The 18,236-nt window shown below is 41.9% G+C and overlaps 1 protein-coding gene across 6 annotated transcripts in view; it reads left to right on the forward strand.

Moving 5' to 3' along the window:
• Nucleotides 1-18,236, forward strand: part of DIP2C (disco interacting protein 2 homolog C) — a 516,114-nt gene that overhangs the window by 280,838 nt on the left and 217,040 nt on the right. For 4 of the 6 annotated variants that reach the window (XM_006111894.3, XM_006111897.3, XM_006111899.4 and 1 more), the window contains exons 2-3: nucleotides 8,209-8,280; nucleotides 11,041-11,208. In XM_006111894.3, the coding sequence (XP_006111956.1) occupies nucleotides 8,209-8,280; nucleotides 11,041-11,208 (240 nt within the window). The remainder of the gene's footprint in view (nucleotides 1-8,208; nucleotides 8,281-11,040; nucleotides 11,209-18,236) is intronic. The other 2 variants (XM_006111900.3, XM_006111901.3) reach the window with 1 other exon arrangement.

Consider the following 18,236-nt stretch of genomic DNA (forward strand, 5'->3'; position numbering starts at 1 on the left):
TTTTGCCTTTCATTGTTTCTTTTACTTTATCAGTTTTCTTTTAATGCTTTTTTTTTAAAATTTGGGGTTATAAATTTAAGTTGAATCTCTATTATGGTGTCTTTAAAAAGTTTTCATGCAGCTTGTAGAGATTTCATTTTTGGCACTGTACCCTTTTATTTCTGTTTAAATAACCTCCTCATTTTTTATGTGTACCCCTTTCTGAAATTAAATGCTACAGCATTGGGCTGCTGTGGTGTTTTTCCTTCCACAAAGATGTTTAGTTTAATTATATTGTGGTCATTAATTTAATTATATTATGTTCATTAACCCCTAAATCCACATTTGCAGCATGTTTGTAGTTAGAATCAGCCAATTGATATTACAGTGTGAAACAAGACTCTGTACGGAGATACCTCCTTTACTCTGAAATGCTCCACTTCCTTTGAGCCAAGCACTGGTAGCCATGCATCTATGGCATTAATGTTTCTGATTGACTGGCTAGGTTAAAACTTACATTTCTAAGTGCATTAGGGGAGAGAGGACGATGCTGTTTGTAGATACTTTGAATCAAAATGAAAGTGGAAAATTCACTTTTGTGGTCAAACTGAAATGTTACTTGTAAGCTGTGGTACAGCTTATTTGCTAGGAAGCCAGATGGAGTGACTTGGGAGCTACTTTAATATTACATGTTTTTATTCCAACTCCTCAGCCTGTAATTTACAACCTCAGTGTTCACAAATTACTGTAAGGTACCCTTTGCCTGCTGCTACTTGTTTACTGACATTTACCTTATATGCCATCTCTGAATTTGACCCCTTCCTTCCCCATGATCTTTGTTAAGGAACAGAAAAAACTAAAATGTAGTTTTTACATTTGTAGGATAGAGAAGACATACATGTAAATCTCTGAAGAATATTCAGGAGGAATTCGAAGCAAGAAAAAATAAAAGGTCACTTAAGATACTGCCAAATAAATTTAACATTAACTTTAAACTTCACCAAACTTAAACTTCACAAAATATTAATAGGATAATAGTGAATATTTAACACTCGGTACATTTTGTCCATAGATATCATATGCTCATAGTAAGTGAGCATTAGCAGCTTCCATTTTGAAAAATAGGGAGAGATATGGCATAGATATTTTAAATGAATCAACAAAGACCAGATCATAGAGTACAGGTCTCCAGATTCCACATCCTGTGACCTATCCCACTGAACAATGGGATACAGTGATAACATTTGAAACAGTGATAACATTTCATTCATTCAACATTGTCACTTGGATCGTACAACCAGCATTTTTCCCACTCTCTCTAGAATAATCCCAGTGGAGTATTTCAGAATATTAACACCATAATTATGATAATGTTAATTAGTTCATAAGCAGAAATGGTCAACACTTTCCCAATTCAGTTTTTCATATTTTGTTGTTGTTAGTGTCGAGGTTTGACCAAAAAAGAAGTGTAAGAGTATTTCAATGACATTTTTACTAAGCTTTTTTCTAATCTTTTGACCTGCTCTGTTCTTGGTATAGGTTGCATTAAAAAACCCACGTCTTTGGTTCTCTTCCATTTCCATGCGATTTGGTCCATTGTCTTGCTTTGGTTTATTCATGCACATATGTAGGAAGTTGAAATGTTTAGGAATGATGGTTTTGGAAATACTCACATGGAAAATAGGTTAGTTCTTTATAGTGCCTGCTCACTGAAAAGAGCAAAGATACTCATGGATGAAATCCTAGTTCCTGAGAGAATCGGAGTTACGTGAGCATACTATAGGCACAGATGATAGGTCTAAGTTCTGACCTGCTCATTATGTCACTGATCTTTTGAGTTGAAAGGAGCTAATTAAAAAATGGAGGGCAACATGTATTTTACTCTCTTTTTGAAAGAAAATGTAGTCCAGCAGATGTTTTCCAGGTGACAAACTTTAGTCCCTATCCTGGGCTAGGTTAGTCCAATCACTGTTACATGACATTCAGAAATTAATTTTTAGTTGGAAAAAAAAAGAGTTGTGATAAAAGCACTGGGAGAGTTCAGTTAGCTTTTGACCAGTTTAATTCATAAAATTAATGGTTGGTCAGTCAGTGTTTCTGTTCTGATGTCTGGCTATCTTAAACAGTATAAAAAGTAATCCTGATAAATTGTTTCTGTGCACACCCCCACACCATACGGCACATTTGACTTCCATCCTCTTCGAGGCTATAATACTGATATCAATAGTGCATAGTTAATGTTTTTATTTTTTGCTTTCACATGTTTTTGAGATTTGGTTGCCAGGGCAGTGATGATTTTCTGTCTGTTTAAAATTAATAAAGGGTGTAAAGTAGAATCTTGCTACTAATTGCAAGGAGCCCAAATAGTTTTGTATTTAATTGCTTCCATTTTGTTTTTTGTGGAGTTTTTTCACTAGTCTTCTTCCACAAAAAATATTTCCTTCTCTTTAGTGTACTTCAGAAGTATGAATAGAAGGGGAGGAAGTGCAAAAAAAACCCCAAAAACATGAAAGTAAACATGTAATGGACAGTGGGTAACAGCTGATGGGGTTTTTTGTTTTTGCTTTTGGTGGGTTTTTTTGGTATCAAAGAGACTACTTGTTCTCTTTATTTCTGTACCAGTGTATTTTTCTAACACAAGTGTTTGCAGACTTCTCTTCTGCAACAATAGAAATTACCTATGGTTTTTTTTAAAGAAATTTGCCTGACATAAGGGCCAGTGTCGGTACAAGAAGTACTAAAAGGAAACTGTATGGCTGAAAATGCATGAGATTACAAGAGCAGTGTTCAACATGTGAAGCTAGGGTTGCCAGATAGTTGAAACAAAAATACCAAAAACCAGCTCCCTCCCCCCAAAAAATAAACTGGGAAAAAATTCTGTTGGGGGGTGGGAGGGGGAAGGTGAGGGAAGACTAAAGTTGTTGAGCCCAAAAAAAAAAAAAAGTATGTCCCCTTTAAGAGTGAGTGCAGGGTTAGGAACAGGGGAACGGTTGAGCACTAAGGTCTTTTGGCCAACAGCCATTTTGTGCCGGCAGCCTTGGGGAACCAGGTAAGCATGGGGTTAGAGGGTTGGGGGTAATGGGGGCTGCGGGGGGGGGGGGGGCAGAAGGCTGGGCACTGAGTGTTTGTAGGGTTGCCACGTGCCCAGCATTTTCGCCTCCTAGCTGGGGAAAAATTCAGAGAATACCGGATATCTCAGGTGTCCGGTATTCTCTAAAAATTTTTTACTGGACAGGAGATGAAAATACCAGACTGTCCGAGTGAATACTGGACACCTGCATGTATATGTCCCATATGCGTAGAAGACAAATCAGTATTCTAAATAACATGATGTCTGCAGTTTCTTGTATAAGAAACAACAGTACTACACCTAGCAAAGTGGAGCAGCAGTCCTGTTGAGAGTGGAGAAAGGGGATAGCTCTCTGCTGTGTATTTCAGAGAGTTTGTCTGTATGACTGTTCCTCCAGCTGTGGGACATGCACCCCATTCCCAACTGTGCCGGCTGCAGGAATAATGGCTGTGGTGGGATAGCTCAGTGGTTTGAGAATTGGCCTGTTAAACCCAGGGTTGTGAGTTCAATCATTGAGGAGGCCATTTGGGGCAAAAATTTGTCAGGGATGGAACTTGGTCCTGCTGTGAAGGCAGGGGACTGGACATGACCTTTCAAGGTCCCTTCTAGTTCTAGGAGATAGGCAATCTCCATTAATTTAATTTAACCTGGTCCCAGGCTGCTGCAATGAGCAGGCTGGGGTTGTCCTCTCTCCCTGGTGCAGCCTGCATACTGAACACCCCACCCAAGAGCTATGATTTAAATGAAGAAAAATAAATTTATTTGAATTAGGGATCTGAGCAATGCTGGGTAAATCTTCTAGTAAAATAATAAAAGTGAAAAGAAATATGCAGTCAGAATGAGCGAGAGCTGTCTGGATTCAATATTGATATGTATGATAAATGCTTGCTAATCTGTTTTCATCAAATTCAAAAGGAAAATTGGTGTAAATTCTTTATTTTTTAAAATCAAAATAAATGTCATAGCCAGACCATTTTAATGCAGTAATATGCACAATACATTTCTTTGACTAGTCTAAGAGAGGCTGATGATTACTGTGCAGAATTCACATTTCTGACTAGTCTAAATGTAAGAAATATTAACATAATGGGAATTTTTTTTCAGTATTGTTTTTATTTTGTTTCATTTTGGTTTTTGGGGGGAGAGGGTGGCGTAGAGTGTTAGTAATAGGATATGGGGCCCTTTGCCTCTAGGTCACTGGGTGGGAACCCTTCCTAAAGAAGTTCCAAGGTTTCCAACTTTCGAACTGCAGAAAACCTAAATCCTTCCCCAGCCCCTTCTCTGAAGCTCCACGCTTATGCTGCCCCTTTTCCAAGATCCCTCCCCCACTCTATCTCCCCTCCGCATTTTCATCAGGCAGGGACTGAGGTGTAGGAGCAAGTAAGGGTTCTGACTCTGAGTATGGACTCTGGGGCAGGGCCTGGTTATGAGAGGTTTGGGATTCAGGAGAGCATTGGGGGATAGGGCTGAGGGGCTAGGGGTGTGAGAAGGGGCTCCAGACTGAGGCAGGTGGATGGAGTGTGGGAGGAGGTACAGACTCTGGGGTTGGGGTGCAGAGGGAGTTTGGGTGTAGGAGGTAGCTCAGGGCTGGGGCAGAGGTTTAGGGCATGGGTTCCCAGCGGCACTCACCTCATTTGGCTCCTGGAAGCCAGTTAACTCTGCACCCTGCCCCTGCCTGCAAGTGCCTCCAGCACAGCACCCATTGATTATGGTTCCTGACTAATGGGTGCTGCAGAGCTAACATTCAGGGTGATAGCCCCTTCGCCTAAGAATCGATCGTGCCAGCTGCTTCACAGAGCCACACAGAGCTGGGCTGGTTGGGGGCCTGCTTTAGCCCTGCTGTGCTGCCGACTGGGCTTGTAACAGGCTGGTCAGCAGTGGTGACTAGAGCTGCCAGGGTTGTTTTTGACCAGTCAAAACCTTGACACTATGCAACTACCGAAAGTATCTTTCATCTAATGACGGTTACTGATGGCTTTTAGGTCCATGCAAAATAAATTTAGTAGTCTCTGACCAAGTCCCAAAAGCTGCATCTATACAGCTCTTACTGCTTAAGCACATATTCATAGCAGAATAGGTTGAGTCAAGCCCTTTATTCAGTGACCACCACTTCGCTTAATACACAGCTCATAAGTAGGTTTATAGGGAAACCAAGGATAAGATGATTATCAAAGATTCAAGATTCTAGTAAGAGTGAGCAAGAATATTGGAAACAAATGGTTACGTGTAAAAACAAAATAACATGCTTTCTAGAGACTAAACTTTACTAAGAGATTCACCTCGTTCCTAAAGAAATTTTATTTCATCCAAAGGTCTCATCAGCATTTTCACCCTGGACTATCTGAGATCCCTTTTTCATGAAGCAAAACCTCTGTGTTTTTACTTTCTCAGTGAAGGCTGCCTGGACATCTAAACAAACATTTTAAGTGCCCCTCCAAGTAAGGCTCTTCCTCCCATAAGAGGCCTGTAACCTCTCTGCATATCCTTGCCAATTGATATTAAGAGATATTTGTGTCACGATTACTAATCCTCTGCTTTATTATGTGTCCCACAATAGCTGATATTGTACTTAAATGCTTCAGCTCCTGGAATCCTATGACTATGTGAGAATCTCAAGGTTGCTATTTTTTATTTGTAAGTAAATTTGAAGCCCTTACAGTTACAGAGCAAAGTTTGAAAATGAACCCAAGTGCACCTCAAAGGCTCCTACAGTAGTAATCAACAAGCCCTCTCTCCCCCATTTGTATTTCTTTTTTATTTAAAATCTCTTTGATTTTTAAACCTATCACATTTTTAAATATTTGGGGAGTTAGACATGCTGAAGTTAAACATCTATTTTTGTTAAAAGTCAAAATTTAAATATTTTATTTAACTTTAACTTAATATTTTGAACAGTAAATAGAAATAGGTCTAGAATTGTATTCAAACTTCAGTATTCAGATCTCTCTTCACTTTTAATTAGACAGAAAAAAATGTGCTTTCCTGTATCTTCCCCTCTGCCCTTTCAGTGTGAAACACCTTTTCTTTATCTTCAAAAATTGTCATCTGTGGAAAATGCAAATGCAGTAATTAGATCTATCAATTAAGTGCATTTATGGCAGGGGTGGGCAGTGCTTTTTGATGAGGGAGGGCACTCCACAATTTTTGTGAATGATTGAGGGCCACACTCTTCCATTTTATTAATGAAGGAGGTGCAGGGGCTTGGGATGGAGGTTGGATGCAGAAGGGAGCTTAGGGTAAGGGATTAGGGTGTGGAATCTGGGAAGGAGTTTGGATGAAGGAGGAGATTGTGACCTTGGGCAGCAAACTGGGGTATAGGAAGGAGTGCAGGATTTGGAAGGGGGTTGTAACCTGGGGCAAGAGTACAGGAGAGGGTTCAGAGGTTTGGGCTATGATCAGGGGTAATGGATTGGGGTTCAAGGTCTGGGGTCTGTGATCTGAGGAGCGGTATAGGAGGGGATGTCTGGGAAGATGTGTGGGGGCTGGAGCAGTGGTGCAAAAGGTTTGGGTTATATGGGGTAGCAGTAGGATGGGGGCAGAAGGTTGGGAGAAGGAGAAGCTGGGGTGCAGGCTCTGGCTGGGAGAGCTTTACTGAGTGGCTCCCAGCCAGCAGCCCAGCAGGTTCCTTAACCAGGGTCTCTGCCTTCCATGCCCCTGTACTGCTCACAGCAGCTGGAGGGGCCATATTTGCTCCTGAGAACACTGTGGCTATGTCTAGACTACATCCCTCTTTCGAAAGAAGGATGTGAATTAGGGAGATAAATTGTGAATGAAGCCGGGATTTGAATTTCCCACAAGTCCTAACTGTCAGGGTGGTCAAATATTGGAATAAATTGCCAAGGGAGGTGGTGGAATATCCCTCTCTGGAGATATTTAAGAACAGGTTAGATAGACATCTGTCAGGGATGGTGTAGACGGAGCTTGGTCCTGCCTTAAGGGCGGGGGGCTGGACTCGATGACCTCTCGAGGTCCCTTCCAGTCCTATTATTCTATGATTAACCTTTTTTCGAAAAAACCTGTAAACTCATTTTTTTTTCAGGCATTATGGTTCTTTCAAAAACGGGGGGGGGGGGGGGGTTTCAAAAGAACTGTGTCTAGATGGTGGTTTTACTAGCTTCTCTTCCCCTCCCCCTCCACACTGCATCTAGACGGTGGTTTTGCTTTCGAAAAGCCCGTTTTTGAAAACGCGCGGCTGCCATTATGCAAATGAAGTATGGGAAATTCAAATCTCAACTTTATTTGCAATGAGGGGGAGGGGCACTTCACATGCTGTCTGGCTTGCAAGCAGGCAGCTACTATTGGCCAGCTGTTATTACCCAATGGGAGCTACAGGGGGTGGGAGCAGTGTGAGAAGCCTTTCGTCCCCTCCCCCAGGCTCTCAGTATTCACAGAAGCACATGGCCCTGCAGTCAGCTTTCCTGAGTGCCGAGTGAGAGTGGGGCAGTCAGAGAGCCAGCGGGTCTCTTATGGGCCAGATCTTGGTGGCTTGGTGAGCCGAATCTGGCCCGTAGATCATATTGTGCCCAGTTCTGATTTATGGGATGTTCAACCCCTTGGACAACTGAGTCCAGAAGTTTCAAGATGCTTTATTGCAGAGTTAGGCAGAGACACTTTATAAGACATAATCCTGTTTGAGAGTGGATGTTTGGTGGGTTTGAGGCATTGTTTTTTTTAAAGTAGTGCTTAGGAACTAAGCCAAATGTTTGTTTCAGCAGCAGTATAGCGGCACTGAAATCTTTTGTGGCCTACATGCTTGATTAGCATTTTGTGACATTAATGAGATTTTTCTAATCTGTAATGTGTTTTGCTCGGCATTACAGGCCCATGCAGTCCATGTAATCCATTGTTGATTAATTTAATGAAGGCCAATGCAGTTTTTGAAAGCCTTGTGTGACAGCGTATCAAAATGAGATTGAAACATTATGCTTCTGGACTCCACTGCCGGAATAAATCAAGGCTAGCTGTTCACTTGCCAAAATGAGTCTAGTGTAAATTAGCTCTTTCTGGGTAGAATGATCATACTGTGTTTTCATTTGTTCATTATAATTGTCAAGAGAAACAGACAGTGCAGTGGTGCTGAAGCATATGGTACTTCCGTTAAACAGCTAGACTATGTCTTTATGCAAGTCTTATTGATTTTCCTTTTCTTTTCTTGGCAGGTGACATCACACAGAAGGGATATGAAAAGAAGAGATCAAAATTAATTGGGGCATACCTGCCACAACCTCCAGGTGTGTATAGTTGTGCCAGTAGTGTATGAAGTTATCAAGTGTATAAATAGCTACCAAAATAAAAATCTATACATTGCCAGGAGTATCTGTGGCAGAAGGAAACCTTTTTTTTTTTTTTTGTTATGAATTGTACATACAAAACTCCAACCATCTTTTTGTGTATATATATATATATATATGTCTGCCTGGATGTGTTTACATTTTATACATACATTCCATGGGATACTCATATATACATGGCCAGGAAATAAAACTAGCCATGGGTCTTCAGTAGTCGTTATTTATTGCAGGGAAGGGAAACAAACACCTACATAACTGCCCTAACCCTCTAAAATGTGAGCTAAACAAGTTCTCTGAACAGTGGGGAAAGGAGTTAGGCTTATCACGGCCTGCCTATCAGCACTAGGCCTTGCTCCATTGCAAGACTTGCATCCCAAGTTTGTCATGCCTGTGTATCTTTTGAGGAAGACAGTAGTAACAGTGACACACACACCCCACTACAAAACTCAGGCAAGATTCCTACAGTAAGGGCAAGCACCTATGATCCTTTCTAGAGATCTGGGTTAACCTTTTCCTTGTTTCGCTAGGGATGTTATACATACACTCTAATATCAAAACTAGACTCACTCACAGGCACAAACAGACACTCAGACTGACTTTACTGCATGTTGGTTTAATGCGTCATTGAAAGTATCCTATGTGTAAATTGGATATAAAATAAGGAAAGAGCTATTTCACATCATCTGCTCCAATGATATATGGATTATTTTTTAATGTGAAACCATTGACTTGTGAAGTCAAGTATGGATTTATATGCATCAACATAGGCCCTAGTCTTGTAATAGTATCTATGCGAGACTCTTGTATTTGTCCTACTGAACTGACTGTGGCTCCACCTGGGACCTGCACTGCTCAATGGCCCATAGTTAGGTCTTCCTTTACAAAATTCCAGGTCATTGCCAGAAGGAATGGGTTGGGGTTTACTGTTTAATCTGCTCACATACATGCTACAGCAAAATACTGTTTTTGTGTCCTTCGCCTTTATTGACTCTGCCCCCCAAAGTTCAGGAGATGTTAATTAAAAAAAAGAAGAAGAAATTTGGCATTACAGGCTGAGCTGTTGCGGTCCCAGCTATCCAGAACAGTGTAGCATGATTTGGGCAGTGTGCTTGGCATTTGCTAGCTGGTGGGAACAGCTATAATACTAGACAGATCAAACGAAACATCCCATAAGACTATAAGATTCCTAAACTTCTGTGCATTCTGCATTTTTACTAAACTAGTGATTTTTATACAGCACTCTTCATAATCTGCTTCTCTGGAACCTGTGTGCACCTTTCCTCACCTCTCAAAAACCTACCACCCACTGGTATAATGTATAGTTCTATTATTAGTGTTTACTGAGGACAGCCACTTGTGTCCTGCTGTCTCACAACTTGTTCTCCAAAGTGCTTTCAATCTAAGGGCCAAACTGTATCCTCCAACGCTGAAATCTATGTAATAGGGAAAAAGATGAGGTAGAGAACCCTGTAGGATGAACCTACCCAAAGATTCCTTCCAGTTCTTTCCTCGGGGAGCAAGGGTTTGGCAATCTGTGGTGAGGGAAGGCAGGACTCCTGGAGAGAGTCATTCTTTCACTAGTGCTTCTTTGGACTCCTCACCGACTGTTATAGTTCCTGCAGAGATTGTTCAGAGATTGTTGTCTATGCAACATTGACCTCTGTGAAGGAAGTAGTCAAGTGCTGCTTTATTTAGGTGTAGAAATCTTGATGTATATTGAAAGGGAAGAGAGGGTCCTCCCACTCTCCTCCAAAATCTTGCCATGGACTTAGTGGGGCTTCCCTGTGATTGGAGGAAGAGGGGAGCAGTGCTGCAAAGATGGCATTCTACCCTTTTGCATTCTTTCATCTACATCTAGTGGAGCTGAGTCCCTTTGCCTGCAAAAGTGGAGAGGGAAATTTGGCCCTACATTGTTTCAGCATTATAATGAATGATTTTTTTGTAGTAAAGGACATTACAGTATATTCCTTCTGAAAGGATGATTATTTGTGTCTTAGGTCTTCACTATGTTTGTAGTTTTCTGTTTGTTTTGTTCTCCCTCCCCTCCATTATTTTTAAAACAAAATTGGTAAAGAGTTATTTTGAATTTTTTCCTCTCAACTTTTATTTACCTGAATGGCTGAGGGTTCCTCATTCCTACTTGGGGAGATGAATTGTCTTCAAACGGACATAGGATAATAAAGTAACTGGGCTTCCTGCTGTACGTGCTTCTTAAGACCTCTTGAACATGTGTGTCCTATGATCAAATACATCACTCATGTGTTTCTTGTACTCTGTTTTCATGGGGAACTGCAAATATTTATAGGGTTTGATACTAGAACTCTCTATTATAAAGGGAGGATGTTTTAGAAATATTAATACCAATAGTATTGAATTTCACAATACTGTTTTAGTGGGAGACAGGGCTTGGGAAAGGGATAGGATCTGCATATTTTGCTTCTGTGCCTGTCAAATGGAAAGTAAATCAAAAGGCAGTTCCCCACTGTCCCAGCATTCAGCTCTCTTGCTGCTGCTTTGCTAACATTACTAACACAAATGTTGGCAGAGCGGAACTCGGCTCATGTGGCTCCGTGAGTGTACCGTAGTGTCTGTGTGTCTGTGTGTGTGCTGTACTGCATGGGGGCAGCCGCTCCAGTCGTTGCTGTAACAAATGTAAAAAAACTAAACATGAATTAATTAGTTTTTTTCAACTTGTTACAGCAGCGAATGGAGCTGCCGCGGTACGGTGTAGACTGCAACACAGTGAAGGAGCCGCGAGAAGAATGCTCCGCACTGCCAACATTGGGGTCTGTGACATCCGGGAAGCAGCAGCTAGAGAGCGAGCAGCCAGCACAGCAGCAAACCGGCCCCTCTTTTACTTTCGCTTTGGTGAGCACAATAAATGTATATTTTACAAGTGAATATTTGTTTATAAGCATCCCTCTCCTGTAGGCCTCTGGACATCTACTACAATGAAGTACACAAACATTGCTACTGGAAGAATAGCATGGCCCAAAACAAGACTTGGAAACCTACCATGTCCAAATAAGAATGAAGTAAAAAAAAATCACCGTTCTTATAAATAACTAAAAAGAACCGAATAAGTCCGTGGCCTCTCCCGGGTAGATGCTGCAGAGGAGGTTTCATACAATAAAGTGATTAAAGCATAGGAGACTGGCAGGGGTTCTAATTCTGGCTGTGTCACTGACTTCCTGGATACAACGTGGACATATTCTGTTACTCAGCCCCGCGGATGGTGCTGTAGAAATCTAAGAAATAGCACAAATGCTCGCTGACTCTTACAAATGATTAGTAAGTCAGCCAAGAACCTAGGATTCCTAGTGCTAGGCTTTTCAGGTCACCACTTTCTTCCATGAGTTCAGGGAGGACATGCACCAAAGTTTCCTCCTTTCCATTTTGTTTCCCCCGTCCAGGCAAGACATGATGTGGAATGGAGTTGACTTTTGCTCTTGTCTCTAGAATAATTCATTAACTCCTTTATGCTCTGGTTCACTGTGGAACTTACCCATCCCCGCTCAGAGACAGCTAGATGCAGAGAGCATTTCAGACTCCCAGAAACTCAATGGAGAAGGCCCTACCTGAGGTTCTCTTGGGATTCTATGATGGAACTGAGCAGCTGCAGTTCCCCCAACAGCACTTCTGTGACTCTACACGCAGAGTGGCAGAGGTGGTTCCCTCCTACAGAATGCGCCAATATTATTTTCAGATGAATTGTTATCCATACAATAAAACTACAAGAAGAATCCATAGTCAGGCCTAAGGCTAATCAGTTGTGGATCTTTGATTTTATTATGAGGTTCCTGTTAATGCATTGCTCATTGATTCGGAGACCTGGTCTATGAACAAGTTCTCATCCAGTCTAATGGAAGGCTGTGTCTGTGGCACTGAGCAACTCTTTCAGCCTCAGTTTCATTATAATACTTATCTGGGTGTTGCAGGGAATAAAATAATTTACATTTTGTATCATTAAGATGTTACATATTAATAATAATATATAGAAAGCAGAGGGATGTCCAAACCTGCCCTTCCTCACTTTCATTGCGTAGTGGAGGTGCGTTGCTTGCATTCAGTAGTCTCAGAACAGGGCTGCTGTCACTTTTCCTTGGGGAAACAAAACAATCGTACCATGTAACTTTTGTTTCCTCAAGCAGTGTTTGCCAGAACATCAATTACAGGTGCAGATGTTCTGTGCACAGTCTTATTTTCATTTTAAATTAGTTTTATAACAGTTGAATATTGGTTTTGTGAACCTTTGTACCTCTTCCCTTAGTTGATGAATGGAAGCTAGCCAATTTAAAATCATAGCACACTTCTTGTACTGTTAAATTAGGAAAAAACATAGTGAGTTTCCCTAAAACATTTGGGGGTATTTTCTGTCTGGGGTACAGGGATAGGAGGGGAAGAGTTGTACTGTGATCGAGTGGATTAGACATAAGCCTTGGAGCACTTGACTGCAGGAAGAGTTGAGGGTGTCTATACCATACTATGACAGCTCCGTTTGCTGCTGTAACAAGTTGAAAAAAACTAATTTACGGTTTGTTTGTTTTTTTACATTTGTTACAGCAACGAATGGAGCAGCTGCCCCTATGCTGACCAGCACATACTTACTGTTTTAGACCTTAAATAGCTTGGCAAGATGTAAACTGGACATTTACAAGTGCTTAAATTTGGAAATAGAAAGGATGTAAGAATTAAACCAGGGCTACTTCCCTGTTTTACAGATTCAGCAACTGAGCCTTGACAGAATGAAATAACTTGCCTGAGAGATGCTGTGAATCAGTTTGGCAGTTAGGAGACCAGGATTGCAGTCTGCCATGTCAATTTATATCATGACCATATGCCTGCCACTTATTCTTTGAATCTCACTTAGTCCCTCTTGTAAAATGGGGGAGGTGACTTTGATCTTTCCTGCAATAGCTTCTGTTCAAGGAATAGCTTTGACAACTCATGGAGGAAAATGGAATAATTTCTACTTACATTAGAGTTTTTCAGAATAATTTTCTGAAGATTATGTTGATTTAGCTTAGTCAGTCAATTGAGAATGTGTGGACAGCTGAATGTATGCTAAGAGCCCTCCCAAGAAGAAAAGTAGCTAACTGACCTGCATCCGATGGAAGCTGTTCTTTTGCCCATTTTATTTTCATCATGTTGTCAGAAAACTTGCTTTATTCACAGCTCACACAGAAGGTGTTGTCAACAATTAAGCTTTCAGGCTAACAGTTTGAACATGGGTGGCTTATTCTTTCTTAATCAAATGCTGTGTCTCTGCTAAACTGTTTTTCATAATTTCATAGTTCATAGTTCCATTTATGACAGTAACAAAGTAGCCCAGCCACCAGAGCAATTTTATTCTGTCAAATTAATCTGTGCAACAAAAATGATAATGGCATCAACTGCTCCTCCCTTAGATCTACAACAAGGTGCAGAAGCACCACCAGTTTAGAATGGCAGGAAATTGTAAGGAAAAGTGTTTTGTAAAGAAGCCGTAGGAAACAGTTTCGCATATAAGAACCCTGCCAATTCTGTTTTCTGTTTAAATTAAAGGCAACATCTCCTTATTTGTATTATTAAATTAGGGGTTTTTGTATATAAAATAGTCTAGTTATGGTTGATGTGGTTTAGCGGTGCACATTATTCACATTAGACAATGGTGGTAAACAAGTCTATCTCATTTTTTATTTGTCATGCAGATGGGTAGCACTGAATATAGTTTGGTTGTAAAGACTTCAATGCCTGATTCTTGGATCTTACAAGAAGCACCAGAGCTACTTTACAAGCACTAATAATATTTAACATTTATGGGGACACTCGCCAATTGACTGCAAGCTCTTTTCAAAGATGGGTATGGGTTGAATTTGTAAAAGGACCTAAGTGAGTTAAGAGCACAAATCCCATATGACTTTCCCTTAGAGTAGGACTTTGAAAAGCACCTAAACGACATCATTCCCATTTTAGGAATACATCTAGGCTCTGTCTACAGTACAAAGGTAGGCATATTATTCTCCTTTTCTCGCATCTTAATTTATTTCTCCATATCTCTCATCCAGCTAGCACAAGCATAAATAGCAATATAACTTCAGTAACACCAATAACTGCAACAGAGGCATGGCAGAACCAAGCATGACTGAGCCATACTAAGTATACAACAGTGGGTATATGCATCCCTTAGTTCAGCTGCTCTTTTGTTGTCGCTACCCGTAGTTACGTATCTACACTGTTATTTAAACTCACTTTAGTTCAATGAGAGGTAAAAGAAGGGAATCGCACCCTTAGCTCACATTCTAAATATAGCAACGGCAAAGAAAGGCAAAGTGACTTGCTGGTAAATTTTAATTTCCTAACTTCTAGTCTTTGGCCTGTATCAACCTGATGGTTGATTTGAATTAGGTTTGATTTATGAAGGCATATGGGAATCACACAGCAGTACAGGCAGTCCCCGGGTTACATACAAGATAGGGACTGTAGGTTTCTTCTTAAGTTGAATCTGTATGTAAGTTGGAACTGGCGTCAGCCGCTGCTGAAACTGAACAGTTTTAACTGCGGCTGAATCTGGACGCCAGTTCTGACTTACATACAGATTCAACTTAAGAAACCCAGGCGTCCCCAAGTCAGCTGCTGCTGAAACTGATCAGCGGCTGATTCCAGGAAGCCTGGGGCAGAGCAACTCTGCCTCGGGCTTCCTGTAGTCAGCCGCTGGTCAGTTTCAGCAGCGGCTGACTTGGGGACGCCTGGGGCAGAGCAGCTGGGGTGCTGCTGGGTTGCTCCAGTAGCGCGGTTCCTCGGCGCTACTGGAGCAACCCAGCAGCACCCCAGCTGCTCTGCCCCAGGCATCCTGATTCAGCCGCTGCTGAAACTGACCAGCAGCGGCTGAATCAGGGCGCCTGGGGCAGAGCAGCAGGGGTGCTGCCGGGTTGGTCCGGAGCGGCGCTGCGGGACCAACCCGGCAGCCCCCAGCTGCTCTACGCCAGGGGTAGGCAAGAAAAGCTTGGTCTGCTGTGGGGGGGGGGGGGCACTAGCTGCACCCCCCCCCCCCCAGCAGACCAGGGAGACGGGGGTGGCGGGACCGCCCAAGTCCTCCATGGCTTTGCTCTGTCTCCCTGGTCTGCTGACCTGGGAGACGCGGAGCAAAGCCGCAGAGCACGTGGGCAGCGGGACAGTCCAGGCGCGCCGCGGCTGTCCCATTGCTGGCGTGCTCCGAGGCTTTGCTCCCCATCTCCCTGGTCTGCTGGTCAGACCAGGGAGACGGGGAGCAAAGCCTTGGAACATGCCCGCAGCGGGACAGCCCGGGCGCGCTTGAGCTGTCCCCCTGCGGGCGTGCTCCGCAGCTTTGCTCCCCGTCTCCCTGGTCTGCAGGGAGACGGGGAGCAAAGCCTTGGAGCACGCCCGCAGCGGGACAGCCCAGGCACGCCGTGGCTGTCCCACTGCGGGCGTGCTCCGAGGCTTTGCTCCCCATCTCCCTGGTGTGCTGGTCGGGAGACGGGGAGCAAAGCCGCGGAGCACGCCCGCAAGGGGACAGCTTAAGCGTGCCCGGGCTGTCCCGCTGCGGGCATGCTCCAAGACTTTGCTCCCTGTCTCCCTGCAGAGCAGGGAGACGGGAAGCAGCTTTTCTCGCCCCGGAGGACAGGGGTGGCAGACCGCGGCACATCTGGGCGTCCTGCCGCTCCCGTCCTCTGGGGCGAGAAAAGCCTTGTTTGTAACATAAGTCGGATCCGCGTAACTCGGAGACTGCCTGTAGTAGCTACTTTGTCTCTATTTGAAAGGGCAAAGCAGGTATTATTACAGAGGATGCATTATAAGCCCTTAGCACTACAATTAAACTAAAACCAAGAAGCAGTAAAAGCTGGTAAGGAAGAAAGAGGAGGCGAAGGAGAACAAGAGAAAAAGGGTATGAAGACTACTTTTAGTTTCATGCATTCTGTATACATATATGAGAACGACATTAACTTACAATATATTTCTTAAATAGCTTTAATATAAGATTATATTCCTCAATATTGTTTTGTAAGATAAAGTCAGGAGATGCATTAGAAAAGGCATTTGACAGCTGATAACATTTGATTTAAAAGCAGACATTCACTAATATGGAGAAGAACATTTACTTACAACTTGGTTCCTATAAGAGCATTGCTCTAGGATCTTTGTATTTAAAACAATCCTGTTCAAAATACATTTTTTGAATATTTTGAAAAAAATATTCAGAGAGCAGAGAAAAGTCAGTTACTTGGAAGTAAGTCAATCACTTATGCTACTTTCATTCACCGTTTTTTAAAATGAGCATTAAAATTTGTCAGAATTAGTGGAAATAAAAGTTCCTTTTCCAGTTACAGGAAAAACTACAGCATGTGACAGGTCACAGATAGTTTACTACAGACCTCCGTTGCATGGTATTTAATATTCTTGTAAGGATTTCATTCCAGCTTCTCATATGGAAGATAAAGTGTGTAGATGCTTAGTTTCCTGCACTCTGTATTCTACTACAGTAGAGGCCATTTTATACAGTCACTAATATATGTTGCTGAGTACTTTGATATTAAATTGCCTTCTAGTTACGGTGTTTAGCTGAAAATGGTAGAGGATAAACTCTTTTGTAGTTTTTTCTCTTAAGCTAGCCTAGAAACAGGAACTAGCCTAGAAACATGTCAGCATAGTCCAGATGGACAAATAACACACAGAAGATTAGATTCACACCTCCATAATGCTGTGAAATAATGTTTGTTAGACAAGCCCAGAGTGACTCAGACAGCACTTTTACCTGGTCAGTTGTATCTCCTGCCATAGTGCATCAGTCTCAGAGAATAGTCTTGCAGCACCTTAGAGACTAAGAAAAAATGTATAGGGTAGATGTGGGCACAACCCACTTTTTCAGATGAAGACGACTGTTACGTTTTTACAGTTACAGACTAAACAAGGTTACCCCTCTGAAACTTCAGTCTCAGAGAGGTAATCGTGTTAGTCTGTTTTTATAGTGACAACAGTCATTGAGTGTTCTTGAGGCTCTGTGCACCACATACAGCAGCAAAGCACAAAGACAGAAAATAGTTACGTGCTCAGAGAAGGAGTGGGCGTTAGTATGATTGGTGCCGTTGTTCTGAGGTCTACATATTCTCCTTGCCTGAAAAGATCCTTTCATCAAGTGGAGCAGAAACATTGATCAAAATTTCTGAAATGCCATGAAATTCAGGGCAAGTTATTTATAGAATGCTTTGTTTAGTCAATTAAAAAAAAAGATGCATATCCCATTATATTCCTATGCATGTAAGAGAGGTTAAGCAGTTTAGTTTGTTTCCCAAATCTAGAATAATTTTGTTATATAAATTGCATTTATTTTATTTTTTTAAGAAAGTTGGTGCCTCTAGGCTTAACTAATGCTAAGAAAAATACAGTACTGTGGTTGTTTATAAGTGGTACTTCTATAGTCACAAATTATGACAGTGGTCTTATTCCAACTACATATTGTTGACTATACAGTTTATCATCCAGCTATAACCAGTTTCCCCACTTCTAGCCCTAATCTTCAATAACCTACCGATTTGTAGTTGTTTGATTTCTCCTGCCTCTGTTACCCATTTACTCTTCTCTGTTAATCCCCCCCCCCTTTTTTTTTTTTTTACATTTTTACATTTTTTTACATTGCTTGGGTTTGTAACTCTGAACTTTGGGGTGGAATTAGTATGTTTTCCTTACTATTTACTAAGTGGTTGGCATAGTATTAGGTCTGGACCAAACTCCTGGGATGTTTCTTGATTCCTCCTCCACTTGACATGAAACCACTACGAAAACTGGTCCTCCTAAGCAACTTACATTGTCAAAGAGCAATATAGATTTGATGTGCAGTTCTGTACTTCCCAGGAAAGAAGTGAAAAAGAAACTCTAGCTTCTTGGACAAGTTATGTAGC

Source organism: Pelodiscus sinensis, chromosome 2, assembly GCF_049634645.1.
Source record: "Pelodiscus sinensis isolate JC-2024 chromosome 2, ASM4963464v1, whole genome shotgun sequence".
In the NCBI taxonomy this organism is placed as follows: domain Eukaryota; kingdom Metazoa; phylum Chordata; order Testudines; family Trionychidae; genus Pelodiscus; species Pelodiscus sinensis.